At 47.0% G+C, this 19,025-nt stretch overlaps 5 protein-coding genes across 5 annotated transcripts; 1 reads left to right on the top strand and 4 right to left on the bottom strand.

Moving 5' to 3' along the window:
- Positions 1 to 375: 375 nt before the first annotated feature.
- On the bottom strand, positions 376 to 1,297 carry Lhcx1 (protein fucoxanthin chlorophyll a/c protein). Its single transcript, XM_002179724.1, has 2 exons — positions 1,171 to 1,297; positions 376 to 1,085 (listed from the first exon to the last, which is right to left on the bottom strand). The coding sequence occupies exons 1-2, from the start codon at positions 1,264 to 1,266 to the stop codon at positions 552 to 554; spliced, it is 630 nt and encodes a 209-aa protein (XP_002179760.1). The 5' UTR covers positions 1,267 to 1,297; the 3' UTR covers positions 376 to 551.
- Positions 1,298 to 3,188: 1,891 nt separating this feature from the next.
- Positions 3,189 to 4,457, bottom strand: helicase_7 (predicted protein; the record flags this gene model as incomplete). The annotated part of the gene is made up of 1 exon (XM_002179723.1): positions 3,189 to 4,457. The coding sequence occupies one exon, from the start codon at positions 4,455 to 4,457 to the stop codon at positions 3,189 to 3,191; it is 1,269 nt and encodes a 422-aa protein (XP_002179759.1).
- Positions 4,458 to 7,224: 2,767 nt separating this feature from the next.
- Positions 7,225 to 14,941, bottom strand: PHATRDRAFT_45703 (predicted protein; the record flags this gene model as incomplete). The annotated part of the gene is made up of 5 exons (XM_002179722.1): positions 7,225 to 8,521; positions 8,609 to 10,034; positions 10,105 to 10,739; positions 10,818 to 13,129; positions 13,203 to 14,941. The coding sequence occupies 5 exons, from the start codon at positions 14,939 to 14,941 to the stop codon at positions 7,353 to 7,355; spliced, it is 7,281 nt and encodes a 2,426-aa protein (XP_002179758.1). The 3' UTR covers positions 7,225 to 7,352.
- A 1,215-nt stretch (positions 14,942 to 16,156) lies between these two features.
- PHATRDRAFT_35464 (predicted protein) lies at positions 16,157 to 16,825 on the bottom strand (the record flags this gene model as incomplete). Its single annotated transcript, XM_002179721.1, has 2 exons — positions 16,157 to 16,638; positions 16,717 to 16,825. The coding sequence occupies 2 exons, from the start codon at positions 16,823 to 16,825 to the stop codon at positions 16,157 to 16,159; spliced, it is 591 nt and encodes a 196-aa protein (XP_002179757.1).
- A 681-nt stretch (positions 16,826 to 17,506) lies between these two features.
- Positions 17,507 to 18,490, top strand: Aurora-A (predicted protein; the record flags this gene model as incomplete). The annotated part of the gene is made up of 1 exon (XM_002179914.1): positions 17,507 to 18,490. One exon carries the CDS (start codon positions 17,507 to 17,509, stop codon positions 18,488 to 18,490), a length of 984 nt encoding a protein of 327 aa, XP_002179950.1.
- Between the last annotated feature and the right edge of the window lie 535 nt (positions 18,491 to 19,025).

Genomic DNA, 19,025 nt, shown 5'->3' with positions numbered 1-19,025 from the left:
GTTGTTTCGTCCGAATTTTGGTGCCTGTACTTTGCCTGCCCTATCAGTACAACCGCCTGACTGTGATGCCTGTTTTAGCTAGCTATGACAGCCAGTCACAAGTCACAGTCAGTGCGTGCTAGCTATGACAGTCAGTCACAAGTCACAGTCAGTGCGTTCCTTCGGAACTACCACGAATTTTCGTAAGTCTTGTTCCATGGATTTCTCTTTGTGTATCGCACCCATGGGTATAATCGGAAACAATAGTTCGGTCGACTTCGGCACAATTGGTAAATGCTATACAAGGATTGCAAACCAATCAAACCCAGACGCACAAATCTCCAAGATATTGTCTATCTCCATACGTTGAGAAAGCCGCTTCAAAAGGACAAAGTTGCTTCCATACATTTTGATTATAAAACCTGCGCTTTAGGCTATGTTACAGCGTTCTATGTGGTGGCATCAACTAAATTTTGTTGCGGCAGACCATGCGAGCTTCGCTTGAAAAGGGATTGGTTGTTAACTCTGTGCATGTGACCAGCCATACCTCCAGTTTTGGATGGATGCACTCTTTAACCCTGAAGATTCTCAAGGATTCCCTTCCCGTTGACAAGCTCCTGAGCCATGAAACCGGCAGCGGCAAGCATAGCAAGACGTCCGTTCTGAAGTTCCTTCGTCTGGAGAGTGATCAGTTCTTCCGGGTCAGAAGGCTTGAGGCCGAGAGGGTCGAATCCGAGGTCACCCGGGACGTAGTCGTCACGGAGAAGACCGGGCTTGTCAACCGGGGCATCGGCGGGATCCACCCAGCCGATCACGGCACGGGTCTGTTCGGAAGCACCGATAGCAATAGTGAGGAGGACCCAGAAGGGGGCCGGGACTTGAGAAAGGTGGGTGATGGCCGGGCCAGAGATAGAAGCATCGAAGAGGAACGACGAACCTTCTACCGCCTCGCCGACAAGGAATCCAACGACAGCAAGCATGGCAACACGTCCGTGGGTGAGCTCAGCTTCACGGTATCGCTTCAAAGTGGGGGAATCGGCCTTGTCAGCGAATCCAAGAGGGTCGAAGAATCCGACCGGAGGAATGGCTCCAACTAGATCTTCTTTCTGCAGGTTTATGTAAGAAGGACCACGGTCGTGTAAGATCAATGGTCTGGATATGATTCAACAAAGATACTAGAGACATCCTTACCGCGTACTGAAGGCTAGTAGACGCACGGCTTGTTTGGGCCGGAGCGAAAGCAGCGGCAGAGCCGATAAGAGCAAGGATGGTGGCAGCGAACTTCATCGTTATTTTCAAGTGTTTATCAAAATCTCCTAGGAATGGTTTTATGGGGTCAAACAGTTGCAAAATAAATTCGCCTCTGATGGCTTCGGAACTCATTCGACTGCGCGAACACGTCACCTGTTCAGGTGCATCATCCTGCGTGTTTTGCACGAGACTGAATTTTAGGCCCTTTATCCGGGGGTCTTTCATTGGCGTGACGTATTGCACAGTGACGGGTCAATCTGGTTATGGATGACAAGGTCAAAAGACACATGCGTACGTCGGATTGACCCATCCAATTATAAATAAAGGGCTATGAACGTACTTCCTGTTGATGTCATCCTATTTTCGACAAAAAAAAATCCCTTTCCTAAAGTGGTCTGTTGTATCCGAGTGATACAAGCTCGACATTGTAACATCCTATGAAATTACCCATGTCAGAAATGTTGCAAGGACCTTCGATTTTGTAAGTTGCAGTTTCAAATGATACGACTACCTCAAGTAGTAGCATTTGATAAACTTAGATCAGAAACCTGACAGTGAATCAGACGAGTCAGTCGTCAGTCGATACAGACAGTGAAGTGACCGTGAGTCCCTCTGCCGACGTTGCCAGTCCCGCAAAGTACCGACCCGACCCGAAGCGATACCATCATTCTCACCGTCGAAAGCTGTCGTGAACTTGCGAATCCGTCTGGCCATTGGTTTTGTTCACAATCAACACGCTGTACTGACCCAGTTAAGGTTGTAATAGCTTCGCCTCGCCGATTTGCTACACGATGGTTCGGCACAAGACTCGGTGGCTTCTTGTCCTAGTAGACTTCAACGAAGATGTCATGTACGGATGTGAGAATAAGCCCTCTCAGAAAGCTTGTGGTGTTTGCGTTTTCGGTCGGAAGGAATTGTCGATGGCCATTCGAGATGGTGCGTTCACATGCTGGGGCGATTCAGTGCACGTTTATACGAATGACATACAAGGTAGGGCTCTTGGTCGGTTCTCTTGGTAATGGAAGCGGCGAAATGATGGTTTGCTTACTCTACATTCCTTCCTTTGACCAGTTCGGTTCTATGATGCCGCGCAAACGAGGCTTGCCCTGGTCCGTGTCCCCCATCAGTTCTGCAACCAAATCCGAGCTTCTTTGACATTTGTTTCCACCGTGGCTTTTGAAAGGGTAGTTCTATCTACGATAGCGATAGCCGGAAGTGCCAGAGCCGCCAAAGCTGCGGTTGTTCGGTTTCTGAGGGCAAAGTGGCAGACTGCGATTTCTGAAAGAAAGCCGGGACCAAGCGAGCTCAACGAAGATAATCTGAACACAATTTGTAAGCAGCTTACCAATATTCTTTTTCAAATACAAACAATTGATCGATGAGCAGAAGCCACGGAATCAATTCTCTAACTGTAAGCAGCCACAGAAAAAGACGCATGTCAAAATGGCTGGCTTGTGCATTTGCCGATTGAAACCACAGGCGCATTGCAGAAATCAGCTGAAACTTCATTCTGGCTCCATCATTTTCGGCGATTTCTCTCATAAGCGACCTGTCGAGTCATGGTGGAAAGAATATTGCGGCTGCCGAGCTGATATTTCAAAGAATGAAGATGCAAGCAGTTTGTGACTGTGACTAACGTGCGGAGTTTTCCGACTCCGAGGCCGAAGCACAAAGCATTTACTCTTAGAGGTGAAGTCTTGTTTGCCGAACCAATGAAAAGGGATTTCACTGTGAAAGAGTGAAGACAATAGTAGGGGATACACAATATATGTATAAAGATACGGTAAAATGTTGAGAAACGCTGGTTGATTCGATTGTCATAAAATTCTTTTCGGACTTCTTGAGAGTCTCTTGTCAGTTTCCGTGTTATCTGATAAATGCTTTGCGTCTAAACATAGTTCACAAGGATGTAAATTTTCAAATTATTATTTGATATGTAACGTCGTGGGCATTGACCACTATCCCTTACGTTTTGACAAGCGCCAGGAATCTTTTGGATTGAAACGGTCATGAAGAGGCTCGATCTTCTCCTTGCGCTTTGTCTTGGTAATTCTGTTCGGATCGGCCTGCTTGTAAAATGAAGGTGCCAGCTCGTACAGCCATTTGGCGTCGATCACGAGGATGTTCCTCATGTACTCCTTCGTTGTTAAAACAAGCTCATGGTAGATGACATATTCAGGGTTTTTGTTGAATACTGCAGATGATGGGTGGATATAGACCGGGTTTTGGTCGACCAGAGTTCGGTAGCCCTCTTGAGGATCCTTTTTGGCCGCGTTCGTAAAAAATCCGGCAGTGATTGCTTTGCAAATAATCTTGTAGTTCTTGCCAGCACTGATAAGTAATAAGCGGTACCTGTCCATAATCGTGACAAGCTGTTTCCGTACATCTTGCGCTCGTCGCATACTTCGGGCCTGAACAAAATTTTCGAAGCACCACGGATTTGAAAACTTGGAAGCTTCCCATGCCTTGTACACCGCTAACAACGTAAGATGATCGCCTTCTGCTTGGTGAAACTTAGCCTTTTTCATGTCGGATTGAGCCTGCTTATCGCGAGGGCGATAAAATGGGTTCTCAACAGACAGCATGGCTGTGATAGTTAGAATTTCTTCGGAACATCCCAAATCGACTGAGAGAATAAGCATTTTAGAGAGATTCGGTTCCAAAGGAAACTCTGCCATCTTGCGACCGAGTCGTGTGAGTAGGCCTTCTTCGTCGAGCGCTCCAAGTGCGTGGAGTGACTCGAGGGCGCCCACCAACGTTGCCACCGGCGGTGGATCCATAAAGTCAAACCCGAGAAGATCATTGATACCCATAGCCTTGAGCTGAAGCACAACATTCCCAAGATTTGTTCTCTGAATCTCTGGGATGTTGGTAGGGAGCATTTCCGTCTTAAATGCATTTTCGGTGTACAATCTGTAGCATTTGCCAGGCCCAGTGCGGCCTGCACGTCCTGCCCGTTGTCGGGCTGATGCTTGACTAATGGGAGTCACAACAAGCGAATCCATACCAAGTTTAGGATTGAAAGCTTTTTGCTTAGAGAAACCTGGATCTACGACGTAGTAGATACCATCAATCGTTAAAGATGCTTCAGCGATGTTCGTTGCCACCACACACTTCCGCGAACCAGGCGGAGCAGCCTCGAAAATACGAGACTGCATTTCTGATGGAAGCGATGAATAAACAGGAAGTATAATCAGCTCTGGTGCTAGATCTCCTAACGCTTGCATTCTCGTGTATAGCGTCTCGCAACAGGTATCGATCTCTTCCTGCCCTGTCAAGAAAACTAAAACGTCGCCAGCCGGTTCCGACAAATGGATTTGCATAACTGTTATCTGAAAAATGATTCGAATGAAATGGTTAGAGTGAAACACTTTGTAAGTTTATGACGAGTCTTCGACGAATTGCGTACCAATGCGGCGTCCATATAGTCTGGTTCAGGTTCTTTCGTGTATAAAATTTCAACAGGAAAAGTTCTACCTGGGATCGTAAAGATTGGACACTGGAAAAAGTATGTAGAAAATTTTTCGGCATCGAGCGTCGCACTTGTCACTACTATTTTCAAATCTGGTCGGCGTCGACACAAATCTTTTAACAATCCAAAGAGAACATCGGTATGAACGGTGCGCTCGTGGGCTTCGTCCAACATCAGTGCGGAGTATCTTTTCAGATCATTGTCCGCCAAGTACTCTCGCATGAGCATTCCATCGGTCATATACTTAATCAATGTTTCGGAGGATGTTATATCATCAAAGCGGATAGAATATCCGACTTGCTCGCCAAGCTCACAACCAAACTCCTCTGCAACGCGCTTGGCAATGGATACTGCAGCAACACGACGCGGTTGCGTACAACCAACCATCCCACGTTTCGTCAAGCCTAACTCGTGCATGTACTGGGTCATTTGGGTGGTCTTTCCAGATCCAGTTTCTCCGATCACTACTAAAACTTGATTGCTTGAAATAGCCTCAGAAAGCTCGTTCTTGAGTCTGAAGATGGGGAGCCCTTCTCGTTGCTCTTTAATAGACTTGCTTGAAATTATTCCATACGACAACGTTTTGTTCTCTGCTTTTTTCTTCCACTCTGGGGCGCCGTCAAACGAGCTTATATTAATACTGCGCAATTCCTGAGCAAAGTGCCGTTCCCCGGCTTCTGGCAAAGGGTCTTCCCAAGGTCGATTCAAATCCTTTGGAATCGAGTCGATTAGCTGGTTTGCTTGCGCTTGTCGCAGTTCTCGGCGCTCTTTAGATAAAGAAACTTGTTGCATGGCAGCGCGTTGTAGCGATCCATCCGGATTCTTGACGATTTTGATCGGTTCTAAATCCCGACCGGTCCGTCGAGTTTGTCCTCTCAAAAAGGCAGGTTCTACTTCCGCCAACTCTACTTCGGTCTCTTCTTCGGTCTCTTCAACAGCTAACATACCAAGTCCCCCTTCTGCGTCATATGTCGGATACTGATCTACCGGTAAGACTCCTGATCGTATGAGCTGTTGAGCTTCAAAGAGCTCCTGTTCATTCAGTTGTTTCTTTCTTCGAAAAGTTCTACCCTCTTCTCGGCGTTCCTGTGAAGCTGGGCCATAATGTCCATTTGCCATGTGGCTCTGCACCGCTCGTGAGGCCTCTTCTTCGGCTTCTCTTCGCTTCAAAGCTGCTACATCTAATCCTGGATGCACCACTGAGGATGCTATCCCACCAATATTCCCATCCACTGTACTGGTTATGCCACGAGCTAGTTCACCTGTATCTACCCCAGCCAAAGACCTATGTGGCATCAGATCATTTCCGGTGACTTGGTCAACGTCTTTCAGACTCAGAATCACCTTTGAGTTTTTTAATGATATAACTTTGGCGCGGACAGGCTGCCCTCGACGAAACCCCACATCCTTTGGATGTTCAGTCCGAGATTTTGACACATGAGAGTTGTAGACTACGCCTTCTTCCGTTCTGCTACCTATTCTAAGGTCGACAATCATTCCGAAATCCATTATTTTCTGTACTGTTCCTTGATAAATACAATAGAGTTCCAACGTGTCGTCAGGCCGAGGACGTTTCGAAGGAAGTGCAGAGTCGTCCTTTGTCATCCACGAAGGCAAATTGGACACATTGCGAGGTTGCCTAGATTCCACGGCCTGTCGTTTGTTCACGTTGTATATATCATCTTCCTTCTTCGAGACGTGTTCGTAGAAGTCTGCGTCTAATGGAATACTATGGGAAAGATTTGGTTTTGCCAAACCAGGAAACTCAGTACCCAGCTCTTCTTTTCGAAATGACGTTTCCATGCTAGCCAAAACGTGGGGTTTGTCGTTCTGTACGCCCACCTTCTTACGCCTTTCCGCCAGCTTTGCCCGAAATCGTTCGATCCTCGGACTCTGGTCGCGCACCAACGTCACAAGTACGGAACACAGACTCAATGGGAAACTAGCCGATCCGTTCTCCATAAGACTTGATCGAAGGCCTTGAACAGCATTCAAGTCATCGCGATCATCCGCTTTGAGCATTTTCTTCACCTGCGTTTCAGTCATGGAAATGACGAACTCGGCTAGAGTCTTGTCTTGCAAGCCATCTAAATGGGGCGCCATTTCTTCGCTCACTTTCTTAATTAGAGATAACTCCTGAAGGCGTTCCACAGGGGCCAAGGGTTGCTTTGTCTTCTTTCCCATTTTGACGAAACGTATTCCGATCCAATGTAACGAATTTATGAAAGGCGGACTTTTGAGGTGCCTCGCAAAAACTCAAGACTATTCGTAGCTTAAAACCGATCGAAAGGGGCCTGGCTGCTCTTCGGCCGACTTACTACCATGTCCCAATCTTTACTGATCAGATTGGTCGTACTTTACAGCGAACTGCCATTTCTCGTCTGTCCAACACCCAGATAGAGAATTTCTTTACTATTGATGTAAGGAGTAAAATTGTCTGTGAAATCTCTTTCCAGTTAGTGGCTAACTGTAAGCTACTACAGCTAGTTGTTCGTCATTTGAAGCAAGGCGCAAGCAGTATTCTTGGCAACTAACAGTAACCTACTACTGCAGTCTTTTAAAAAACCAACTTTACTCATCCCAGCATCAACAATGAAAAGGAACATATCTACAGCAACGACATTCTGACGTTAAACAGTGACTTGCAGTCTCAAGTTGTTATAGATGGCTCTTCAGAGGATTGGTACAATTCATTTTGAGCTTGTCGGCGCCGGTCGTCCACAAGATCTTGCTGCTGGCGTAGTCGTTTGTTGCGCTCTCGGATTCGGTCACAAAAGGGAATCGGACAAGGTCCGCGAATAGCGCACAAACGCGAATGTATTGTACATAGCGACAGGAGTCGACTGCAAATCTTGCAGTCCTTCTTTGGTTGGATCATACAAGTTCCCACGTGCTCGACGAGTTTTTTCATGCGCTGGCAGTTCTCCAGAGAGCATGCTGGTGGGCCTTGGCAAGGTACAGCGTGCTCCAGGAGTTCAACATGCGCCGTTAAGGATTTCTGACGTTCTTCGCGTGTTTTCGTTTCTTCAAGCATTTCCGTATCAATGGGAGAAAACGTGTGGCTCGTGTCATGAGCGAAGCGGGAGTCATTCAGAACAAACTCCTTCTTCATTACTGAGCTGTAGCATTCTTGGCACAAGTCGAAGTTGGAGCAAACATTGCAATGGTACCTGGCATCGCAGGTTATATCTCGGTAGCACGATCCGCACTGCTGAAGAACGTGTGAAGCCATAGGATTGTGCAGCTGAAAGAGTATCGACAAAGTGGAGTGTTTGGCTCGTCGAAGCTCATCAAACTGAAAGTGCTTTGTTTTACAAAAATTTAAGAAATGCTGTGGGGTTTCAAACAAAGCATTTTCAATGGGAGCATCTTCATCCCATGTGTTGGATTCAACCGAATTCAGCGGCCTCTTTCTATTGACGAGAGGGCTTCTGCTCGCCAGAGCACTTTTTGTCGAAATTTCACTCGAAGATTCGGTGGGTTCAGTGTGGGTTGAGATCGCGCTGTCCATAAGCCTTTTGCTCGCTTTCTTGTCGATGGTGGCAATCACTTCATCCCGATTTTGTTCTGTTGCACTTCCCTCCTTTTCATCCAACTCGCCAGATTGGACTGCAGTGTTGACAGAATCGTCGATACATCCATCCTCCGAATCGATTGGCTCCGTTTGGGTTTCGGAAAGATTCCCTCCAGCTATCTGGATGGTAGCTTGTTTCTCTATGAGTGAAGCAGCGACCCCATCGCTTTCGTTTGTCAGGCCTCCGTTACCGCCCGATTCTTCTAGCGGAGGTTCATCGTTAGCTTTTAATTCTACAACGCAAACTGCGTTTGCGCCAACATGAGCGTTATCTCTAGACACATCAGCATCAGTGGCGCCTCTTGACAAAAGATGTATGTCGTTAGACGTACCAGTATGCGCAAGGCTGACTTTCTCCCGCAATCCCTCGCTTCCACTTTCTTCTTTCACTCCAGCTACTCTTACACCAGGAAGCTCAATTTCATTTTTGACGTTATCGGCTGAATCAATCGGGCTTATGTCGCTCCCAGGCTTACCACAAAGCAAAGCGCCAGTTGTTGAATAAGCCGTGTCTTTGGAATCAACTTTTGAATCTACTATCGAAATTGAATCGGGGGCCGCAGCGGTTTCTGCTGTATCTTTCGTTGATTCAATCAGACTGAAGTTACTCCTAGGCTTCTCACAAACAATAGCTGTCGAAACATATCTATCTTTCCTCTTTTCAGATTCGGCTGTTGGTTCTCCCATTGAAACTGATATTGGGGCCACACCCTCATTTGCTGCGTCTTTAGCTGAATCAACAAGACTTGTGTCGCTCCCAGGCTTTTCAAATAGCAACATACCAGGTGTTGGAACACTCTTGTCTTCAGTTTTTTCAGATTTGGATGTTGCCTCTCCCATTGAACGTGTAGCTTTCTCCGGAGTATTTACCTTCTTCGGTGGAGCAGCTGTTTTCAATACAGTAGGATCCTCCCGGGCAGGAAAAGCGTCAGCTTCCGTCATTGCTACATCATCGTCCCTTACATCGATCCGCATCAAACCCGGTTCAGTTGTACTTGATCTCTTGCTGAGCACTATTTTCTCGTCGCAGCCGTCACACCCTTTTGAAACGTCTTCGCTTTGCTCGCTAGCCGCAGCAACACCATCATTGTGTAAATGAACAACGAGGAAATTGTCTTTCATCTTCATGATCCTCTGCCCAAGCAGGGACATGATCAGTTTCTGGACACTACTCTGATTTTCTTTTTCATCAATTGTTTCCAGGATATTCTCGATTTCACCAGGTATGTAGTCACCTTCAAAATATGGGAGACAGGTCGGCAACCTTTGTTGCTCAATTTTCGTAGAATCAGCCCCACCTTCAAAATACTCGTGATAGAGCGTGGTGGTGCTAATAGCAACACCACTTGACTTCGCCTTTTCTAGTAGCTGATGATACCATGACTGAAGCATATCTTCTCGCGGTATAAGTTGGTGCGATGGGTGACAATAGAAAATGTATCCGTCTTCGGGCGTCAGAGGACAGCTCCATATATGAGCCGTATGGAAGCCTCGCTCCTTTACGTAACGCAGATATTCGACAATGATTGCCTGGTAAGCCGCTTTACGGTAGCAGCTGGGCTCAAAATATTGAACAGAATCTAAGCAAGAAATGTACACCCTTCTTTTGTTCGGAGCTGGACATTCTTGCCCGTATTCATACACATAGACTGAAAAAAGAAGGGTGTCAACACCGTGGATTTTTTGAAAGAGGGCAATGCATTTCGAGCGTACAGGAAACTCTAAAGGGTACCCCTTTTCGGAAAAACAGCGTTGCATCTGTGAAGAGGAACCTCAGAATGAGAACAACTTCCAAGAAATTTGACTGGAAGCTCCGCTTTTTACTTACCCTCGCTCCTACAGATTGTTTCTTTTCTACATTTGATAGCACTCTAACAGTGAGACCCTCCGCTTGCTCAGTTTGGCCGGCCCCCAATTTTTCATCTTTCGCTTTGGCATCATAGAGATCTTGGAGCGTTCTATGAAGTCCCTTTTCGATATCAATACTCATTTTACAGTGTGGTAAATAATCAGCCCCCTTTACAAACTTGGCCACAGACTTCGTGCTTTGCGACGCTAAAGATTTCGAGGTATAGCAGTTTGGGCAGGTGTACGAAGCTTTTGCCTCGTTTCTCCTGCTGAAAAGAGCGCAAACTTCGTGAACTTGAGAATTACACTCGTCACAAGTGATCCATGCTTCCTCAGGACAAGTGTCATTCTTGAACTCTTGTAAATCCTTTTTTCTAATATCACTTCCGTCGTCCAGCAATATGATTTTTTCTTCGTGCAACTGATCGTAACACAATAAACACCAAAGATTTGATTTTGAGTGATCGGTAAAGTAAGATGAATGCCTTTCGATAGGCTGCATACCACAGTTCCCATGACAATAAAGCGATAATGGCTCAAGCTGTCTCTTTTGGAGACCACAGAGAGCACAAGCCTCCCCATTCTTTTTCACGAGTTGCTGCGGCGACTCGATTCCTTTTCGAAAAATTGATTGAATATAAGTGAACAAAAGCCTCGAAATACACGACTACTTCGATCACAACTAATACATACCTGCAATGAGCTTCTCGTATATCTGAGCAAACTTGACCAAGAAACTATTCGCTAGCTCTCCAACTTCACTGGTTTCCCCATTGTACAAAATAGCATTCTCAAAAACTAGCTCAACGTCATGCGCAAAACTGTCTGTGTCACAGTAGATCGCATTTTCCAGTTTTTTCTTCACAAGCTCGAGATGCATGGGATGTTTCACAACATCAAAGTAGTCGGGCAAGCCAAGTGCAATTGGATCGACGGCGTCGTGGAAAACCCACCCAAACTGGTCGTCAATGAGCTCTTGAATGACTGGAAGACACTTGTAAGTCACCATGCGAGACCAAAGACTTGTTTTTTTATTCAGAGAATCCACATGTTTTCTGACGCTGACTAGACTCATGAACGGAAGCAAAGACGTATTGCCTTCATACGCCAGCGTCGAGTCTTCCACAATATCAGTTCCTGTCGCCCTTTCGCCTGGGTCAGCCTCTTTATCGGAAGTTGCCTTCCTTTTCTTTTGCGCTGGCTTCGAAGAAGAAGACAGACCCCTCTTTTTTGGCGAGGCATATGGATCAAAGTTATCTTCGGCTGGATCATGGGATGATAGAACCTCAACCGCAGCCCGAAGTCCTTTCCCTTTCCCACCACGCTTCCCTTTCGACGAAATTCGTTTGGATTTTGTTACCGTATGCCGCTTTTTCTTAGACTCTGTTGGTTCCCCGTAGGATCCAGGAATAATTGGTGATGAAGACTGCAACATCTGGGCCTCTTGTACACTTGTACGAAACTGTGCTGCCGCTTGGAATTGCTGAGCCTGAGCTTGGGCCAAACCAGCTGTTCTCGATTGGGACTGAATCTCTTGTTGTAGCTGAAGCTGCTGTTGTTCGCATCGTTTCTGTAGCTGATGCAGAAGAAGCTGCTGTTGTTGCAATTGTTGTGCTTGCTGGGAGCTTGGGTCCTTGACCTTATGCGCCTGCTCCTGTATTCTCGACTGCTGCTCGAGCAATTGCTCTTGCTGTTTCTGAAGCTGCTTCAATGAATCCAACTGTGTTTGAAGTTTCATTTGCTGCGCCTGCAATTGCTGCAGCTGGACCTGTTCACTTTGACAAGAATTTTCCAAAATATTATCGCTCCGTCGAACCTGTGACAAACCACCGATTTGTTTTGTCGGAATCACATTTGGAAGAGCATTCAAGCTTGGCTGAAGATAGTTCATGGCAGAGGAATCGGTGGCCAAGGGATCACCAGTACCATCGTCGCGCTCCTGTTGACGGATTTTCGCCATCACAGGACCGCATACTTCACAAGTCGACGTCTTGCCTTGATTTTTGCAAATACGGTAGTGATTCAAAACACAACGACTGCTCAAGCAATGAGAAGTCTTACAATTCTTATCACGGCAAGTCTTCATATGCTTCCACAAGGTCACCATCTGAGAACAGAACTTCGTCGTACAGTTTGATCCCGCCTTGCATTTACTGGCATGCCGAAGTAGCAGCAATCGCTGTTGCTGCTGCAATATGACCTTCTGCTTCTGCGCTACGCCCGGATCCTGGTACTTGGGTGTATTTGGATAATCCGAGTTAACTATACCATTCCCGACAGGGGGAGGCATATTTGAGTCCGAAAGGAAACCGCTCTGCCAATTGAAGCCTTGCAAAGGATCAATAAACAGGGAAGACCCAGCAAAATCGTTCTGTTGCGAAGTCTGACTCATCGACGCCATATCGTTCATCCCTTGATTCATTGAGGATTGATGCTGCGAGCCGCCGTTCATTGCCACATTCCCTATGCTCGGTTGACCCAAACTTTCCGACGATCCCATATTCGTTGGCCAAATTCCGCTGTTGTGGTTTGGACCAGCGGTATTTGATCCCGACATAATGCCTCCATGTTGACTATTCGAACCAGCAATACGTCCAAAGCTCTGCTGACTAGCTGCGTTTCTCTGCACAACTAAATTGTCGGCGTTGTTTTGGCCTTGAATTTTCATCACATCCTTGGAACTTACATCATATGGACCCGTCCAACCCGCATTTTGATGCTGCTGACTTGTCGGACCAGATGCAGTCAAGCTTGGCGGAAAGCCGATTTGCAAAGAATTCTGCTGAGACTCAATATTTGAATAGCTTGGATTACTACTTTGCTGGGGCAAGTGCGTCGTATCATGATTCTTGGAAACCATTGGCGAAGAGGAACCTCTGTGCAGGTCAAGTCCATGCGCAATTGCTTGCAAACGCTCCTTCAGAGTTGAAAAATCCATGTATTCGTCTTTGCTGTGTGCCGATCGATACAAATGCTCTTCCAGGCTCTTTGCCATATGAGGTAGTCTAAGAGAGAAAGAGCTAGCTGAGAAACTTGTCATAAGCCGGCACCACGTAATAAACCTCGAAAAGAACTTACTTGTTTGACATTTTGCTCGTATCGTCGGGCCGAATCTGCCGAATCACCTCTAAAATGCTAAATATAACGCGACGTCGATCTGGCAGATCATCGTTAGATTGCCAGCCCCCAGCAAAGCTACCATCCAGAAAAGTCTTTTGTCCAGAGTCATTGCTGCTCGCTTGATGAGTGCGTGACAGCTGACCAGCACTTAAATTACTGTGCTGTGAAATGGAAATTGGATCGTCGCTACCCTGCTGCTGAGAAGCGTTACTACCACTCATTTGCCCACTGTACATGCTATTGTTCCCATGTGAGGACATGCCTAAAGTAGTGCTACCATCGGAATGCATCGGCATTGCTTTCCCATGATTGTTTAGCTGTTGGTTGGACACACTTTGCATGCTATGCTGATTGGGCAAGCCATGCATTCCGCCAAATGGACCCTGTACAATATTGTTGGATGGTTGATACGACGTTGCATTTTGTGGATGCATTCCATGTTGTTTGGACGGTTGACTTGGTGACTGCTGCTGCGATCTTACGGACTTCGCCGCTTCTTGCGTATCCGACACCGTGGTTTGCTGCCCGGATGAAGCACGCAGCAGATTCTGCTGATGAATTCGCAACTGTTGCTCATTTAAGGACCCACTTCGACTAAGAGTCTGACTTGATTGATCACTCATCACGTTAGCCATGGCATTATTTCTGGCGTGAGATTGAGGTTGCTGTTGAAGCATATTCATCATATTTTGTGGAGTCGAGTCTTGCTGATGCAGAGACTGCATTCCGGCAGACATTTGGTGTTGTTGATAGGGTTGCTGGTGTTGCGCAGGCATAGAAGGAGGCCCGGGCCCAACATGCTGTTGTTGCTGTATTTGCTGCAGAAGTTGCTGCTGGTGAGATTGCAGCGAGTTTGCCGCCCGTGGACCCGCACTGCCAACAGTTGCATTGGATATAGAAGGATTCTGCATAGCTGATACGGTTCCAATGCCACCTTGATGTTGAAATTGCATCTGCTTCTGTAAACTCGCGATCTGCTGCTGTAGCATAAGCTGCTGTGCTCCTCCACCGTTGGTGTGATTCGTATTTGTGGACGATCCCATCTGAGACCCCGACAAGTGATGCTGCTGCTGAAAGCCCATCTGATTTGGTGTATGAGAGGCGTTCACCTGCTGCTGCTGAAGTAAAGTCTGCATATTCGGCATTGTGCTCGTAGACGGATTCATACTATTCCCCTGCCCTGAAATAGTACCGGCCCCTCCCCCTATACTCATACGATTCATGTTAGCCATAGCCATGAGACGAGCACTACTTCCGGTGCTGGCGTCCATCGACGACGCGTTCTGACCCTGCTGTGGCTGCTGCATTCCATTCCAACTAAACATGGAAGCCGCGTTGGGACCCCCGGAATTCATCAATGAAGCGCCATTGCTACCTGTCACAACTCCCTGCTGCTGTTGTTGCATCATGGCAAGCGCCGGATTACTCATACGACCTGCGGCGCCAGATTGTGTCGACAGGTTCACAAATGATGCGGTAGGCGCGTTGTTTGTGTTGCTGGGAAACTGCTGCTGCATATTTAGGTTTGACACACTGTTGTGATTGTTAAGGAGTAGCTGGTTTCCGACGGGCGCCTGTCGTTGTTGTTGTTGCTGCTGCTGTTGATACTGCGCCATTTGGAGCTGCAAACGTTGCATGTCTTGCATCGACGTTGCGTTCATACTACCTCCAGGCATCCCACCACTATTGGATTGCATCTTGCTCAACTTCACTAGTATTGGGAGGTAGTCGTCCAATTCTCGTAAAAACTCGAAAAAGATATATTACAGAGGAAGAAACCCTGAATGTCAACCTCCAAAACGAAAAGTTCGCGTCTAGCAGAAACAAAACGTTTCGCCGGGTGTTGCGCTGAAATGTCCGCATTCGACGAAGCGACCTCTCTCGGAGCGTGGGAAGGTGTGCTGCGGCCGTTTTTGTCTATTTCATCGGTACCCGACGTACAGTCCTCGACGAGCGTAGAAATCTTGCGTTAACATATACCCATTTACCCACGCCCCAGCGGTATTCGGCTGTCCCACTGCCAGCGCCACACAGAATAGTTCGGTACCACGTGCACGAACATGACATGCAACACGACACAACGCTCCCAATATGACCAATCAAAACGTTCGAACGACAAAACCATTTAGGGAAAATGACCCTTTTTCGATCCAACGCGATTGACTGTTTCGAGACTTTGTCAGAACAGAACCTCGGGCGTGGCCTCGCGTACAGGACAATATGTATCGGAAATCCAAAGTGAGACATCTTCACAGTAGCAACCTTTACATAAGGCACTCATTTGAAATCCATAGTTTGGGCTCACGTAGTTGGTCTGAACGTTAGGTTCTGTATGTCTGGGAGGAACATACGAACCCTAATGAACGTCTAGGGACACCGTGCTCGATTTATGCCGGGGAACCGGAAGGACGATTCGATGGACAGCAACACAAGGAACATATAGATAGATAGTGGGAAAAACACAAACGATTCAAACGGCGTCCAACTATTTGTCGGATCGGCTAAGAAGTCTGTACCCAGACTCCCGAACCCGCGTTTGTATCAATGGATTACCACTGATTCGGAAGTGCTGGGAAATTGAGCCCTATCTTGTAGCCGTCCTCCACCGTGACAGCTATACCTTGTCGGTCGTCTATTTGCGTAAACTACCTTGAGAGCTACTTCTAGGGAAGCGTTTTCCACCTTGATTGCCAACGCAATATTCCTTTCAGTAAAGACCAAAACTGTAAACCTATCTCTCTAGCATCCTCACATGGCAGCACCGAAATAAGGTAAACTACGTAGCTCTGTCTCTTGTGGCTTACTGCTAAAATATGCTATGTCATCGTATACATTGGCAAGGTCAGGATGCCCGCTTTGAGTGGCAACGCGTTCGAGTCAACTTTCCCACGAAGAATTGAGTAAACTTCAGCCTATTGGCCCTTCTTCTTAGGTTCACCGTCGACATAGTGCTCTTGCCAAGCTGTGAGGTTCTCCCGCATTCTTTTGTTCAATTTACATACAGAGCGCTGGGGCTGAATTCCTTTTTCAAAAGCTTCTTTCCACGTATCAAAGAGTCCAGCTTTGACGAGACAAGCACACATAACGGTGGTACTGCGCCCCCGTCCGTGTGCGCAGTGGACAAGTACATCGCCCCCTTGCTGAGCAGCGTTGACGGCAAAAGTGGCTGCCTCCTCAAGCTGAGCTGGGGAACAGGGGACACCGTCCCAAGTTGGCAGAGAAATGTAGCCTCGGGTGCGTTTGATGCAAGACTCTGGAAATTCCACCGTCAAATCAACGACACCAGCCCAGTCCTTTTTCAGCTCGTGCGCGTAGCAGCCGCCAACCCACCAGCCGGGCTGGACTTCTGATGCCGTCGGAACCTTTTCTTGAACAAATTTGCCATCACGTTTTACTTTATACGTACTATGCATCGTATGCATATGTGTATACAAAAGAGTCGGAACATGAAAGGGAAACAAAAGAATGTAACTCCACGTTGGAATTTTGCCCGTCTTTCTGTTTTTTCCGACCATCCCCATGCCCACCTCAAGTTTGAAAAGCACAGCGATGACGCCGTTCAAGATCGTAGAGTATCCCATAGTGAGTGCGGAAAAAATTTGCATGTTCGAACCAGTTGAGAGGAGCTCAGTCAGGGAGAGGCTATCGCCATTTTCCCTTTTCATAAGAAAAGCGAAACTGGCGTAAGAAAGAGCAGAAAGCCCAACATACTTGAGGTAAACTCCGTGGACTGTGCCTATCCTGCTAACACGAGTTGAACCGCGTAGTCTTATGCGATAGAACAGTTGTGAAGCTTTTTCGCGCTCCAAGTCTCCAACAGGGGGTAAAATTTTGCCTTGTGCCAGACCAAAAAAATCCTTTTCAAAAAAGAAAGAACGTCGTCGCAACGAGACAAGAGTCGAAGGTTAAATCCGGGTACCGAAAAAGACAGAAGACACAGGTTCTCTTACGGTGCCATTGAAATAAGATACAACTATTCAAATAATGTTAGATAACTCTATAATTGCATAGCGTTTAATAACGGCCAACAGCAATCGCCTTAAATGATTAGTTAGAGTATGGCACTTATTCATTGATAAGGCGCTTGAAATGTCGTTTCAAGGAATCGCTAAATTTCCGGTTATCTCTCTCGCTCACGGGGGGGGGGGGAAGTTGTTTAGTTGCGAAGGCTTCCGTGGCTTAAGGATGGGCCCGGCCCTGCCTTGCCCCATTTGAAAGCACCCACAGCACTGAAGAATCGGGATTGACAGGTTTTCCATATTATGTCTACCATGGATAAAGAGAATGCGGAATTAAATTCCCCGGTCAAAGGTAGCTGGAAACGTGGATTGAGTCCAAAAGCTGCTTTTGAGGCCTCGCTTGCCGCAGAAGCAACGATAACACTAGCGAGCAGCTCGACCAACAGCCGGCACAGCGAGGCCGAGAAAGGGCAACGTTGGTCTTTGAAGGACTTTGAAATAGGGAAACCCCTCGGTCGGGGTAAGTTTGGATCCGTGTATCTCGCACGGGAGAAACGCACCAAGTACATTGTGGCCATAAAAGTCCTCCAAAAATCTCAATTGCTCAAGGCTGGTGTCGAGCATCAACTACGCCGTGAAATCGAGATTCAAAGCCACCTGCGCCATGCCAATATTCTACGAATGTATGGATATTTCTATGACAACAAGCGCATCTACTTAATTCTGGAATACTCACCTGGCGGAGAGCTGTACAAAAAGCTAACTACCCGTGGACGATTTTCGGAAGGAACGACCGCTCAGTACATCTCGGACTTGGCCCTCGCGTTGAATTACTGTCATAGCAAGCATGTCATCCATCGAGACATCAAACCAGAAAACCTTCTTCTTGGTGCCTATGGCGAAATCAAAATTGCCGATTTTGGTTGGTCTGTGCATGCGCCGACGTCTCGACGAAACACCTTGTGCGGGACACTCGATTATCTTCCTCCGGAGATGGTAGAAGGACGAGAACACGATGAGAATGTGGATGTCTGGTGCCTAGGGGTGCTCCTATACGAATTCTTGACTGGTGCCCCGCCTTTTGAAGCCGAAGGACATTCAGCGACATACAGACGGATTTCAAGGGTTGACTTAGTTTTTCCTCGTGGTGTTGCGGAGGATGCCCAAGACCTTATCCGTAAGCTGTTGGTAAAAGAGCCGAACAAAAGAATGTGTTTACGAAATGTCCCGAAGCATCCGTGGATCTTACGAAATACTGCTTCGACCAACAGCAATGGAAATAGCTGAGGATGGTAGTTGTGAGTGTTATGGGTATATTTCGTTGATTCGGCACTTCGGGGATGCCGTTTTGGACGACTCGCTACAGAAACACGAATGTAGCAAGCTTAGACATGTAAAACGTGATGCCAAGTGCAATACTTTGCCATAGGAACTAGAATTGTACAAAACGATTGCTTCAGTGGTAGAGGGAAATCAGGGACTCCCCGTAGAAAGATCGTTTCGGACGCAATAACATGGAGCTGGTCACAGCTTGAATCACAGTCAATCAGCAGTGCCCGACCTCGGGTAAAGAGAGGTAGCAGTTTACGACGTGCGTCGATAGAGGAAGGGAGATGCTTTGTCTATGACAGTGTCCGACCTTGGGTAAAAAGAGGTGGCAGTTTACGGTGCGGGTCGATAGTACTCAAGGGAAGGGAGATGATGCTTAATCTATGATTTCAGTGTCAGAAAAATATAAATCCATGCACAACAGATGCAACCTTTACGATGTTACCCTTTCCATTTAGTAGTAGATTGACTTTTTGAGCACATGTTGCAAAAA

Source organism: Phaeodactylum tricornutum, chromosome 7, assembly GCF_000150955.2.
Source record: "Phaeodactylum tricornutum CCAP 1055/1 chromosome 7, whole genome shotgun sequence".
NCBI lineage: Eukaryota > Bacillariophyta > Bacillariophyceae > Surirellales > Neidiaceae > Phaeodactylum > Phaeodactylum tricornutum.
Note: the sequence above shows the minus strand (reverse complement) of the source record. Positions and strands in the feature narration are given on the sequence as shown.